The 14,945-nt window shown below is 38.3% G+C and overlaps 1 protein-coding gene across 1 annotated transcript in view; it reads left to right on the top strand.

The window, feature by feature from the left end:
- Positions 1-14,945, top strand: part of PITPNM3 (PITPNM family member 3) — a 438,571-nt gene that overhangs the window by 302,899 nt on the left and 120,727 nt on the right. The window contains exon 6 of the mRNA XM_075196781.1: positions 7,330-7,519. Coding sequence (XP_075052882.1) covers positions 7,330-7,519 — 190 coding nt within the window. The remainder of the gene's footprint in view (positions 1-7,329; positions 7,520-14,945) is intronic.

The raw sequence follows: 14,945 nt of genomic DNA, 5'->3' as shown, positions 1-14,945 counted from the left end.
ATAAAGCGGTAACAATGCTGCCTCATAAAACCGGGGCCTTGGGTTTAATGCTGTCCCTATCAATGTGGCATTATTATTTTTTTCTCCCTATGTTTGCAAAGGTTTTCCTCCCATAGTCCAAAAACATTCTAGCAGGTTAATTGGCTGTGGACAAAAATGGACCCTAGAGTGTGCGGTAAAGAATTAGGTTGTGAGCTCCAATGGGGCAGGGACTGAAATTAATGATTGAACATTCTCTGTGCAGCGATGCACTATACAAATAAACTAATATTATTACTACCATCAATTTTTCATATAGATTTGAGAGATAAATAAGGAATTGAGGGTTCCAGGGTTTTCTTGAACTTTTACACTATTACATAATTGTCAAGATGTTTCCAGAGACACTGGAACCGATATTGTCTCTGCGGAGATCAATCCCCATAATGTCATGTTTATGGAACATACATTTGAAATGCTCCTAATCAATAAACATTAACATAAAAACATAGATAATAAGAATCAATGGTACCATTGCAGAAAAAAAGGAATTTTATTTTTGGTCAATACTGAAAAACAGACATTTCCAGGGGATTTAAAAAAACAAATTGATTTCATACAGTGCAATGCTGAAGAGGTTTCTTTGAGTGCACTTCTCATATATATATATTGTATGAATTCAAATACCTTTCTGTCTTCAAACCCGACCCCATTTGTATGATCAAAGAGAAGATACAAAACATTACAAGGCAAGTCGGCTTTTATTCTTTCCTAAAGCTTCACTGAACATATTTGCGGCAAGCTTGCTAATCTTCAACCTTCTTTTTCTATATATTTTTTTTAACAATGTATAAATAAATATGCGTGTGTACAAAAATTCAAATTAGAAAAATAACAGTAAAAAAATATAGATAGATATATATATAGAAATATACAAAACAGAAAGAAAGTTGTCAGCGCTTATCCTTTAAACTGCATATCTGTGTGTGTCTAGCAAAATGAAAACATGAGGTATTAGTTCATATTTTGATCAAAAGACTTAAGCCTGCATCCCACGTCAAGGGTACCTCATTATATGCAGGTCCTACACTGACCTATATGCTTTAAACACTATTAAAATGCAGTTAAAATCAGATGCACTCACCTCCCAGGTATAGGGGTTTACATCTAACAAAGGCTGGCTTGTGAGCCACACCCAAATGTGCCTTATATAGGCTTGATGGACAGCTGCTATGACAAAAAGGCAATATTTTGAAACAAAACCAAAAATATATATATATAGAAAGATGCCTGCAGGAGCGTTGAGATGGGAGATGGTACAATGTACAATGGCCAGGGCCTCCATTTGGACCAAGGAGGACTGTTTATTAAATGTGAATACTAATTGTTTAATGTTTGGGCTATTTGGGAGAAAAATAGTTATATTTATCAAATATAAATATTATTAATTTAGCGTTGGGGCTTTTTGGGGAGAAAATAGGTCTATTTATTAAATGTGAATACTATTAATTTAATCTTGGGGCTTTTTTGGGGGGGAGATATGTTGATTTTTTTTAATGAGAATGCTAGTGGCCTAAACCATGTTGTATACTATTGCAGTATCTAAAAGAAAAACAATGTTATATATAAGTTATATTTAGCTTTTAATATTGCTTATGTTTGTGTTTATTGTACTTTTTTACATTTTTGAACAATGATACGTAAAGCTGGTATCTGGACAAGCTGGCACACACATTTGCACAATGACAGAAACTGGCCTGTGAACGCGATAAGCTACTATTGCTGCTCTGGACCAGTATCGGGGCAGCTAAGCAATATTTGTTTGACAAGTGCAGGATATGTGTCATTGTTTTACACCGTGATAAGCAGTTAGCACACAAATAATTAATAAATAGGCCTCATAGTTTTTATATATCATTTTAATATGAATTTGTTTTCATTGTTTGGGTTTAGTTCAACTTAATGCCTTGAATTAACATGGATTTTAAAACCCACTATTTTTTTATACCAAATAAAAATAAAGTATAATAAGGAATATTCCCCACAAAGCACAATACAAATAAACAAACAAAAACAAATTTCACAGTCTGCAAAATATAATTAAATGACGGCATAAGTGGGGCAAAAAGCTCCATTAACGGATGAGTACATTCTCATTTATTCTTGAAGTAGTGATGTTTGTTGCTCACATTAGTTGGAGGTAACATGGGTATAGTTATACCTAAACTGTATAGTCTCACATTATTTCATTCCAGCTCTCTCGCACAAACTCCGTGATGTGCACGGTATAATCTTCATCATACATTACAGCAGCCATCACACTTCCTGCTATTTGGTACACACAGTGCTATATTAATGCATATAGTTTCATTCATATCACACACAATCACAAACTATACATATTGTATTCAAACTCAGCACTATGCATTACAAAAATCCTTAAAGTTTCACATCATAGCCATCTGCAAACACATTAATCTCAACCATGCACTAGTAATAACTGCCTTCCATGCTTCCTCACATACACAAAACTCAATTACTTACAATAACTCCATCCCATTCAATCCATTTAACTTACAGTCTACATAACATGAATACACTTGCCAACATGTCCAGCTGTGGGCTTCAGTGAGTGTGAAAGAAAGAGAGCTATAGCCTTGTTTAATGAAATTGAAAAACTTGCCTGTGGGTGAAGGAAGCCCTGTGACAGGAAGTAGCCACAGTGTGAGGGGGCTCCATGCTTGTTTGTTTGAGGTAGCTCACAGCATTTGATATGTAAAATGCAGACTGCATTTTTTTAAGCCTAAAACTGGTTTAACTAGTTTTGGATCTTTAACATGTTGTATGTTTATATTATAGTCATAGTAGTAGTAGTCTCTAAATGTATTTGGTTTATATAGCGACTTATCTCCTGGTGTGAATAGCAGGTGTCTTCAATATAAAATTCACTCATTAAACCAACTTGAATAGAGAAAAAGAGTAATTCTCCCGTTTTGTGTTACTGTGTTTACTGCAATGAGCATGGAGAACCTCAAGGCTACAACTCACTCTCCAGAGACCTTTAGGTTCCTGTTTTCACTGTACATAAAGTTATTAGGAGGTTTAAGGCCCATGGCACTGTAGGCTTCCTCTCCGGAAAGAGAAGGCCTGCTAGAAGATTGCAGCACAGGATTGTTCATATGGGGGGAAAGCACCTTGATCAACTGCCAAACAGATTAAAACTGACCTTCCGACACAAGGAACGTCAGTTTCAACTTTCTGTCACCAATTTAATGAAAGGAATTTATTTGGTAGGCGGCACAGGAGGTCCCACTGTTAATAGAAAAATGAAAGAAAGCTAATTGAAATTTGCCAAAAGACAACTGAACAAGACAAATTCCTTCCTGGAGAAGGTCCTGTGGACGTATGAGACTAATTGAGAGGTTTTTGGTATAGCACAACATCTCTATGTTTATGGAAAGCACTATGAGAAGACCACCTTCCACTGAAACATGGAGGAGGTTAAGTGATGTTTTGGGGCTGCTGTGCTGTACTGCATCTGGCACTGGGTGTCTGGAAAGTGAGCACATCATGAAATCTGGACATTACCAGGCCACTTTGGAGCTCAATGTTGAATCCACTGTCATAAATCTGGGTTTCAAAGTTTTTTCATGGACAATGAACCCCAAAACACTTCAAAAGACACTAGACTGTTGTGGTAGCAATGAGTCCAGATCTAAATTCCATAGAACACCTGTGGAGAGATATGAAAACAGCATTTGGGAGAAGACACCCTTCAATTCTGGGAAAACTGGAACAATTTGCATAAGAAGAGTGGGAACAAACTTCCAGTAGAGAGGTGCTGGAAGCCCATCCATGGGTAGAGGGAGTGGTTGCTTGCAGTTATTTTAAGCAAAGGCTGTGTTACAAAATATTAAGTCTAGGGTGTCTATAATTTTGTCAGTGCCATTTCTTTTCATCTTCTGATTTAAAAGGATATGCAGCATTAATTCAGAATCAAAAACAAAGTTCTGTATATTAACAGAGAAAGAATTGTGGAGACCAGATACAGTTTTTATTTCCACCCTATGTTTTGAGGACATTTTGAGTCATTTAAAAATGGTGCTTGGGTGTCTATTCTTGTTCACGACTGTATATATATATATATATATATATATATATATATATATATATATATATATATATATATAAACATTATCTAGTCCGATCCCTTTGACTATTTGGCTATGTAACATTTATTTTTTTTATTACGGAATACATTCTGTGTTTTTGTTATTTTGTTGATGCTGGCCTCATTACTTTGGTATGCATACTGTATTATTATTTCTGTTTGAAAGCACTGGTTTGGGATGGATAGGTAGAATAGATGGAATAATGGAGTAGATGGGATAGATAAATAGAATAGATAGAATGTAAATAGATATAATATAGAATAGATAGAATAGATGGAATAGATAAATAGAATATATATAATATAGAATAGATAGAATAGATGGAATATATAGAATAGATATAATATAGAATAGATGGAATAGATAAATAGAGTAGATCAGTGCCGTAACTAGACATTTTAGTGCCCTGGGCGAGACAGGGCACCGGCGCCCCCCATCTAAGTGGGAGGGGCATTTGACAAGTGGGTGTGGCCAACCTAATGTGTGGGTGTGGCTAGCACTTTACTGAAATAATTCTGTTACACATATTTGCAAATGCATGATATATATATATATATATATATATATATATGTATACACACACACACACACACACACACACACACAGCGCGGTGGGATTGTTCCTGTCATTTCGTCCAGCTGCACAAAACATAGACCATGGATTAGAAAGTGTGCACACATACCTGTCGTCCTCTCAGGCCTTTGTACCGTTTACTAGAAAACACACTCAGGTTCTACGTCCACATAACTAGAGACAAGTACAGACTTAGGCAACGTCAGGCTCTGCAGCTGCTGTTTACAATTACAATTCACACATCACACCCTGTCAGGAGCTCATCAGAAATTAAGCTATTGAAGTTGTAATCATGGGGGGTGGGAGATATTCTTCCATGCACAGCAGACTTCCTGTCAGTAATCCTACTTGAAGGACACTGCCATCAGCCTCCCCTCAGCCTGAAATGACTGATAACATAAATCAATAGCTTGCACTTGTCAGAACTTGACACATTTCACATTGCATCTACAAGTTCTAGGACTTTTACTTATACATTTGAGAAACTTACTAGCAGCACTTTCATACAAGGCAACTTGGATATTAGGTTTAATGGTCTCGTGTTCAACCCAATAATTGAAACACCTCTCTTTGGTTTGTGGGCTGCCTTAAAGCTAATGTAGTCATTGCTGGGTTTTGCCTCCTTCAATTCGACTTTAAGTGTAACATACTCTTGCAAGGAAATTATTATTGCAACCATAATTCTAATATTTTTGACAATATTGCCAAAAGTAATGTGCAGATAACCTGAAAAAAAGCATAAATGAAAGAATGAAAAGAGCTATATTGTGCAAATGATGTTTGTATTGGATGTAGTTTCCTGAAGGGATTTATACTATACAGAATATCTCTGATAGTGGGAGTGACGAACGTTCTGGGAAAAATATACTAGTCTTGTGTCTGCTGTCTGAGCACCATTACAAAATACCTACTGACCTGAACTTTAACCCTGAACCGTGACTTCTGTCCTTGCCTGCAGATGGTAGGTTTAAAGCACTACGAGGGACAGAGATGGATGATCTCCCCTCCTCTTTCAAATCCCTAGTCTCTTCTTACCTCGCTCTTACTGTCGTATATCTTACTAAAAAGCAACCACTGTACACATTATAGAGGAGCAAGACAAACTGGCTGTTTAACATCACAGAGGCAAAGAAAGTAAGTAAATCAAAGTTAGATGCAGTATTAGAACCAAACTGTCTCCAGCTCACCGACATCCAGCTCTGAGCCGTCAGTCGTGTAAAAAATTACATACTGAACGGGGTAAAATGACATTACAGCGAGTAACTGTGAAGTTACAAAGAAGGTAATATATCACTTATTGGGAAAATATACCAAGCAGTAATTAAGGTTTGTGTTATAAAGCACCATACATGTGCTAAAAAGTCAAATCATTTTAAAACAGACTTACGGTTACATTATCCTTTCCAACATGCTAGTTCACACAATTCTGCTTTTAAATAAAGTTTACCTAGCATTTCTCCCTACTGTACATGTCGCAGTGCTACTCACCCTACTTCCTTGTGAACTTCCTTTTCACCTCGGGATAAAGTGTGCGGGACCCTAACAGGAAGCCAGGTGCCGGAAACCCACTTATAGCATGAGAAGGGCACACAGACTGAGCAGAGAGGGAGAACGAGACAAGGCAGAAAGAGAGAGATATTCTTCATCCCCTAAGTTCCGCAATGGAACGCATATGCGTTCCAAATGCCAAATTTCCTGTTAGTGGAACGCACATGCGTTCCACTGCGGAATTTAAGGGCTGAAGGTAGAGGCAGGTAGCGGGCGGCTGCTGCGCCCCCTTGGCCTTGCGCCCTGGGCGACGGCACCGCCCGCACCGCCCTCGTTACGGCTCTGGAGTAGATATAATATAGAATAGATACATAGAATAGATGGAATAGATAGGGTAGATATAAACATCTATACAAGGTATTTTAGGGTTTTTAAAACACAAATTTACACACATTTCTTGGGCAAACATTTGTTGTATTGACAAAATTCTAGTTTTTCTCCAGGCAAATGACTGTGAATTAGGTTAAACTAGCAATTAATGGTAAGAGCATCAAATGATCCCACTAATCTAACTTAGAGAATTCTCATATAGCAGCATACAGCCAGCACAGACATTTTCATTTTTAAAGCCTTGTTTTTAGATACTGTTTTTTTTCTCTCCTTTTGCTGCTTGCATCCTAAGAAAGAACAAAGAACAGAAATATATCTATTTTTTGGGTCATTCGTTTCAAGCCACATAACGTTAATACCGCTGCTCTGTTGTTCATTTTAATTTGTCTGGTTTATGTGTTTACAAGTTCAGCAGTCAGCAGTCTGTAAGAAGATGATATACTGTAGTATTCTTGTCATCCTGCAAAAAAAACCTCTCTATTGGAGTCTCTAAGGGATACAGACAATCCATTGTTACAAATATAGCTGTTCCTGATAGGTAATGTTTCATTGTCAGTTTCCAGGGTCTTCGCATTATCACTGACTTTAAACCCTGACCAACCTCGCTGAGCCTCTCATTTTGTATGCTAAACGACATTCTCAATATCTGCTTATTGTGATGTGTGAAACATACACTTCTACTGGCGTTATTATTGAAAGTAACTATTGTTTTCTTTTTCTTTCCAGCCTTAACCCTTACAGCTATGACGAGAACTGCCTGAGCATTAGTGAAGATCACATACCACTAGCCGCCTTGCCGCTGCTGGCCATCTCCTCCCCTCAGTACCAAGATGCAGTTGCTATGGTGATCAGCAGAGCAAACCAAGTTTACAATGAATTCCTGAAGTCTCCAGATGGGACTGGCTTTAATGGACAGGTATTATTCCACAGCAGAGTTTGATAATATTTATTTAACCCTTAATTATTAAGTAGTTTGGTCAACTGTGCATCGAAAAACAATACATATTGCCTATTTGGCTTTAAGTGCTTTTTGGAGTCTACAGTACTCTTCTTTTCACTATATTTAAATACAATATTTCCCCTAACATAACATTTTTATAATAACCCCCCCCTCCCCCCTAACTCTTACTTTGTTTTTTAAGTTATAGGTAAAGAAAGCTATTTACAAAGCGAAACTGTCAGCATATGACTTGTTTACATTAACATAATATTTCTCTGATTCTTTGCTATTTTTAAGCACTTTGGATAAGTTCTTTTTATTTGAATGATTTAAAATGTGTTTTATTAAAATATTAAAATTCTAAAATCACGGGCCATGTTTCATTAAGGATCTTAACTTGAGAAACTTCTTATTTCAATCTCCTGGACAAAACCATGTTACAATGCAAGGAGGGGACAAATTAGTATTATGTTTTGCACATAAGTTAAATACTGTCTGTTTTTCATGTAGCACACAAATATCAACTTTAAATTTCAGTGTACAAATAAGTTATAAAGTATTTGTGTGCTACATGAAAAAACAGTCAGTATTTAACTTATGTGCAAAACAGAATACTAATTTGCACCCCTTGCCATGTAACATGGTTTTGTCCAGGAAACTTAAATAAGAAGTTTTTCAAGTTAAGATCCTTAATGAATCAGACCCCACATTTGTAAATATTTCACCTCAATGGACAACATTGATTTATTTTAGAAATTGCTGTAAAAAAACAGCATAGACTTATGCACAAAAACACACTAAATACACAGTCATTTGACACAGGTTAAAAATAGTCCGAATTGGACCAAAAATGAACACAACTCTGAGTACATTTTGCATGGGATTTTAACATATGATCAAACATTCTGTAAGAGCCCTAAATCTCTGTTATAGGCAGTTTGACTCCCTTGACCGGCACCAAATGTAAGCTTAAATTTAGCTTAAACTGTTACAGATAATTATCAGTACCTGGAACTTGAGAAAGAAAGGAGGTAGGTTATGTTAATAAGAAGTAATAGGACTTGTTCACACCGTGTATTATTAGAATGGCTTAAAATTTACATGGGGTTTTTGTGCATGTTAAACTAATTTTTAAAAGCTCTTTTGATGCACTTTCTTAACAAACTTATCTATCTATATTTTATATCTATATTTGTCTGTCTGTGTGTGTGTGTATGTTAGGCAATTTAGACTGTAAGCTCCACTGGGGCAGGGACTGATGTGAGTGAGTTCTCTGTACAGCGCTGCAGAATCAGTGGCGCTATATAAATAAATGGTGATGATGATGATATATTTATCTATCTATATTTATCTCAAACAACTTTACATGTGTTTTACAACTTGTGTGTTTGACATCGTCAGTGGTTCCCAGTTAACATTTTGCTTTTTATAGCAATCAGTAAATGTTATTAAAATGGCTTTTAGGTCATTTATCCTAATAATAATAATAATAATAATAATAATAGCCTGGAATATACTCTAAATAATGAGGTGCAGAAGGCCTAATTAATATTGCTTTCCCATAGGTTCACAAAAGGTCAAAATGAACCTCATTATACTGAACACCATTGTTTGGTGTTTTCATGATTATGGCCTAATCAGGAATTAGGAAAAAACATTAATGTGGTCATGATTACTTCCAAATATGTGAGTACATTTGAAGTCACTGGGCCTGATTCATTAAGAAAAGTAAAGCAAAAGTAATGAGTAACTTTGCACCTTGGCAAAACCATGTTGCATTGGAGGGGAAGGTAAATTTAAAATTAAATTGCAGATTTATAGTTGGAGTAGGGCAAGTCCTAGATCAACTTAAAATTTCAGTGTAAATATAAAGCTATCATGTATTTGTGTGCTACATGAAAAAACAGACAGTATTTATCTTATTTACAAAATAATAAACTAATTTGCATCCCTTGCATTGTAACATGGTTTTGTCCAGGAGAAAATGTACACATTTTTTTTGCCTTACTTTCCTTAATGAATCAGGCCCACTGTGTGTAAGTAAACCAGGGATTAATGTATATTGATGTACCCTTTAGAAACGTAATTCTTTTCATCTAGTTGGAATTGTTTATGTAAGAGAGGCCTGTGTCCAGTGGACTTGTCCACTATGATTTATGGCGCCACCACCATATATGCTGACAGATTTCAGAAATTCCTTTGACCAGAATAATAAGTTGGGGGTCACTCCAAGTGCATTATGTTTTATATATGAACCAACATGCACCAAAGAAATACTTTTTATAATCCATATTTGAGGAGATCTGTGTATTCATCCATAATCAGTAAACCTAGGCACATGACATGTGCATCAAGCATAGATGCCAAATTTATCAAAAAGAAAAAGAGATCAAGCAATTTTCCAAATAATTTATCAAATCTTTTTTGTGTTTCATATACATCTGTGCATAACTTCATATGATATTTATTGGAATTATTATTAAAGCTCTGCTATATTTTAGGAGAGAGATATTTTAGGCATAGAATTCATCACTAGAAAAGTGTGTGACCAAAAATTCAGGAAACAGATTAGCGTGTTACACTTTTATTTCAGGGTTTTTTTGAGGCAAAGAAGATAATATTTTAAAGATAATGAAAATTGTTAAAAATTGTCAGTTCTTGGGGCTCAGTCTTTCTACTGATGGAATGTCCAATCTTCAAGTCTTCCACAGATGGTAGAATTTTTGAGTGATTTCTTTGTATTCCTGTTTTATTTTAATGAAAACTGATTTACAATTGTATTTCTGTATGTAATTTTGTTATCCTTTTTCATACAATAAGCTTTGCAACCTTTTTCGTCATTTTAGACTTTACTTAATAATGTTTTCTGTCTTTGTGCTCTTAAATAATTCACATGTCAGGCTGATTTTTATGAATGCTACATAAATGAAAGCAAGAGATTGTTTTGTTTACACCATCTATGTGTCACAAAACTCAAAGAAACATTTTGAATTCTTGCAGTCTGCATTGTTTAACTAGGGCTGTGCAAGAGGGGTGCCTGTCCAGGGCACTACACTGATGGGAGGGGGCACAGTTTATGAATTTTTTAGGTTCATTTGGTTAAAATTGAGGGCTAGGGGCTTCTTACCCCTGGCGCTAAAATTTAAAGTTACAGCTTTGGTTTGACTCCATCCATCTCAGAGGTGCAGAGTCTAATGAGATGAAGGTGTTCGCCAGGGACCCCCGCAAGGAGGTTTGGGCTTCACGCTGCAGTTCTCCGGATTGGTACCAGGCGAGACTGACAGGAGAGGATATATTGCCAACAACAAGAGTTCAATAAAAGAATCCAGGATGCAAGGGTCTGCTGCATAGAAGAGGTTGCTTGATAGTGATACCAGGATACCAGGTTTAGCTGAGAAGTAAATGAAGTTGGATACCAGGATCAATAGAACAGACATGGATATTGGATTCCACGATTAGTTGAGAATCATATGACACTGGAAAGCAGGATCAATAGAACAGACTTGGATACAGGATACTAGGATTAACTGAGAAGCATATGACGCTGAATACTTAACTTTTTATCCGCCTACCATCCACAATCCAACGGCCAAACAGAGAGAGTACAGGATACCAGGATTAACTGAGAAGCATATGGAGCTGGATGTCAGGACCAATGGAACAGACATGGATACAGACAGATCTGTTTTTTCAGAGAGTGTCTTAATATTTGAAGAATGTGGGAAAGTCTGATTGGGCCTGGTAGGGAATTCCATAAGTGGGTAGTACCAGGAGTAAAGTCTTGTAGGTCCGGAGTAAGGTACCAAACACGAGACAAGGCGCAGGTCAGAGGTAAATCTAAAAGGTGCGGTGGGATATATTTTGATATCAGATTTCAAATATATGAAGGAGTGATTTTGAGGACTTTGTAGGTAATGATGAGTAATTTGAATTGGATTTTGGAGGACACAGAGAGCCAGTGGTGCAGCAGATGAGGAGTGGTGAGAATGGTGAGAAAAGGAGATCAATCTTGCAGCAGCATTTAGGATTGATTGAAATGGCTGATGCATTGGTGTCAAAATTGCCAGATAACAGGAGGTTGCATTAGTCAAGAAGGGAGATGATGAGAGAATGGATAAGAGTTTTGTTAACATGTTGGGTAAGAAAATGGTGTATTCTAGCAATGTTTCTAAGGTGGAGTCGACAGGACTGGGAGACAGTCTGAATGTGCGGAATAATGCAGAGGGCGAAGTAAAGGCAGCTGGCGTAAATTGAGAGTAAATTTTAGTGTTATTGACAATGAGGCAGATTTAAAATGACATAGTGACCCTGGGAGGAGGGAAGATGGACATATTGAGCTTTAAGTAGTGTTAGAAAATCCAGGTGGAGGTAGCAGTTGAAGGAAATCAGGATAGGAACGATATTTCCTCCAGTGGCACTCTGCAGGTAGCAGGTCTGTTTGGTATGCCATTGTTGGTGATTTGATTGTGGGAGATTGTATTTGGTAGCTGGAGCTGCATTGTCTAGAGCTGTGAGTGTTTTATTGTAGAAGGAGGCAGCCTGATTAGGGCAGGACAATTCATGGGAGAAAGTAGTTGTTTTAGTGAAAATGAAAAGTATTTTGGGTTAAGAGTACTTAGATGTCACTTACTGTGTATGTGTGGATTTAGATGCAGGGCATGAGGTAAGGTAAGTCTGCAGGAATGTATTTTGTGAACAGAGAGTGGGAAGACTAAGTTGGAGCAACCAAGATGTTGCATTAGTGGAAGAATTGAAGGTCAAAGGAGTATCCATAACTGGTAAGAGATGAGGTCCACAAGAGAGACTAAAGGAGGAAGTAAGTGTGAGAAGGTTAGTGGTAGAAGAGAAAATGGGATATTCAATGGTCATGTTGAAAATGCCTAGTGTGAGTGTAGACATTTCAAAGGATAGGAAATTAGTGATCCAGGCTGCAAAGATGTTAAGGAATAGGGAAACTGAACCTGGAGGGGCAATAAATAACAGCAGCATGAAGGTGGAAAGGATAAAATAGAAAGATAGAATAGATAAAATAGATAGTGTGGATTGCAAAGGAAGAGAATGACATGGAGTGTTCAGAGGATATGACTTGGAAGCTGCTGCTTGGAAAAGGTAGAATGTATTAGAATGTCTACTCCACCTTGTCTGTTTCCGGGTCTGGAAGTGTGGCTGAAGGAGAGTCCCCTGTAGGAGAGAGCTGTAGGGGATGCTGTGTCAGAGGGGGTGAGCCAGGTTTCTATAATGGCAAGGTTGAGGGATTTAGAAATTAATAGATCATGAATGGATGCAAGTTTGTTACAAACAGATCTGGCATTTTATAGTGCACAGGAAGAGAGGATAATGAAGATATGTGAATGTGGTTGGTGGGATTGTAAGTATGGGGTGGATGAAAAGTTTTGAGGTGGAGCGAGGAGCATGATAGTGAGGATTGTATGGAGCCCAGGGTTAGATGAGATATCACCAGCGTCCATGAGAAGGAATACGGTGAGAAAGAGGACATGCAAGGGTGATTTGTGTGTGTGAGGTTTATTTCTGGTTATGTAGGCTGATGAGTGTGGTGAGTGCAGGAAACAAAAGAGTTCATGTGTGCAGACTAGCGAGGAGGGAAGCTGTGAAGGGGAAATAATAATATTGGAGTGAGAAATAGGATGATGAAGAGAGAAAATGAGTTTGGGTAGAAGTGTGGTGAAAGAATAGGAGAAAGAAAGAATGAGATGGAACAATTGATTGTGCAGTGCATTGGAGAAGGTGAAGGATATTTTACCACTCTGACCAGGGTTAATAGAGTAGGCAGCTTCTGTAGATCTTCCACAATGAAGTCCAGGATGCTGATGGCTGCAGTTGGGTGCAGAGGGTCCAGCAGCCAAACAGAGATTGCAACAGCAATCACAATTGAGCTCAGTGGGCATGCTGAACAGATGTTGAAACAGCAATGACATTTGAACTCTGTGCTTCCTACAGCTAGACAGAGATGATAGTTCTGTAGATCTTAAACTACACTGCTGAGCTAATGTGCAGCTTACTCTGACTGCTATCCGCATGTCATAAGGGTATAGAGGCTGTGGGGTCTATGCACAGTTGGACATGATTTACACCAAAAATGTAGGCATAATCTACAGCTGAAAAAATATATAGTTTGTATAGTATGCAGAGTCACAGCTATGTTAAGAGTGTACATTTAAGAAACACATAAAGAGTTTGATATGGCCTAAGGATATCATGTGTCAGGCGCCATCCTGCTTCTACCTCTAGATGGACGCCTGCCCCCTTGCGATGCCCGCGTCCCGTTGCATAGCGACAGAACATTCTCCGCTCCTGATTCGCACGCATACGTAGAGCTAGGTATTCCGTTGCATAGCAGCAAGGGATTTCTCTAGTTCTGATCCGCATGCATGCGTAGGGCATCGCGTTCCATCGCATAGTGACAAGAGACGCTCTCTTCCTGTTTAGCGGTTGGTTGTGTTACTGTCGAAAGCTGCAGCACCAATCAGGGAACACTTCCCTCTGTTTAAAGATCACTGGAATACCATTAGAGTGCCAGAGTATTTGGTCTTCAGCCTTGCTCAAGCGTTTGTTCCTATTTAGCTCCTGGTCTTTTGGATTCTGACCCCAGCTTGTTTCTGATCTCTCCTTTTGCTCCTGATTCTGGTTTAGAGTTATTTCCTGTGATTGTCTCTCTGGTTTTTACTCGGTTCTGATGACTACCCTCAATCTGTGCATTGCTGCATCCAGACCTCCATTCTGTGTTCTGGTGCTCCTTCAACGCTGCCCCATTGGACACCTCTTCAGCTAACTGATACTGTGGGCCGCGACCTGCACGACTCTTGCAGCGGAGTCCATACTTCCTTGTGGGGGTCCCTGGTGAAAACCAAAGGTGTGTTAGACTCCACGCCTCAGTACTCCGTAGCGCCAACTTCTAATAGGTGTCACTATCTTCATCCTGGTGATTGTGACATCATGCAAATCAGGGTGAGGAAAAAATGTAAAAAAGCAAGTGGGCTCCACCTGATGTAGTGCTGCCAGGTTAGGCTGGTATCAGCAACATCTTGGGGACAAAATGAGTGGGGTCCCCTGAAAATTCCAATACCAGCACCTCTATGCTAGCCAGAGCTGCTGGCACTATAGCAGTGAAACCCGTATGGTGGGGCTCCCCTGCCATAATAACCAACCAGCCCTAGGCCAGACAGCACCGGGCAGAATTACCTAGGGAGACCTGCCAAAAAAGTGCGGGCCCAATCCTTGGGAAAATCCAGGTCTGTGCTGATGGTACTCACATCTTTGGACAGTGGGTGATGGATAATTACAATGAAAGTGCCAAAATATAATGTTTATAGGGGGCACTACTAGTCCCAGAATTCCCTTTACGTGAATGGGCAGGCTGGCACTTGCAGTGAGGAGCGCTAAG

The sequence above is a fragment of the Mixophyes fleayi genome, chromosome 2 (assembly GCF_038048845.1).
Source record: "Mixophyes fleayi isolate aMixFle1 chromosome 2, aMixFle1.hap1, whole genome shotgun sequence".
Lineage (NCBI taxonomy): Eukaryota > Metazoa > Chordata > Amphibia > Anura > Limnodynastidae > Mixophyes > Mixophyes fleayi.
The sequence above is the reverse complement of the archived record's forward strand: the minus strand, read 5'-3'. Positions and strand labels throughout refer to the sequence as shown.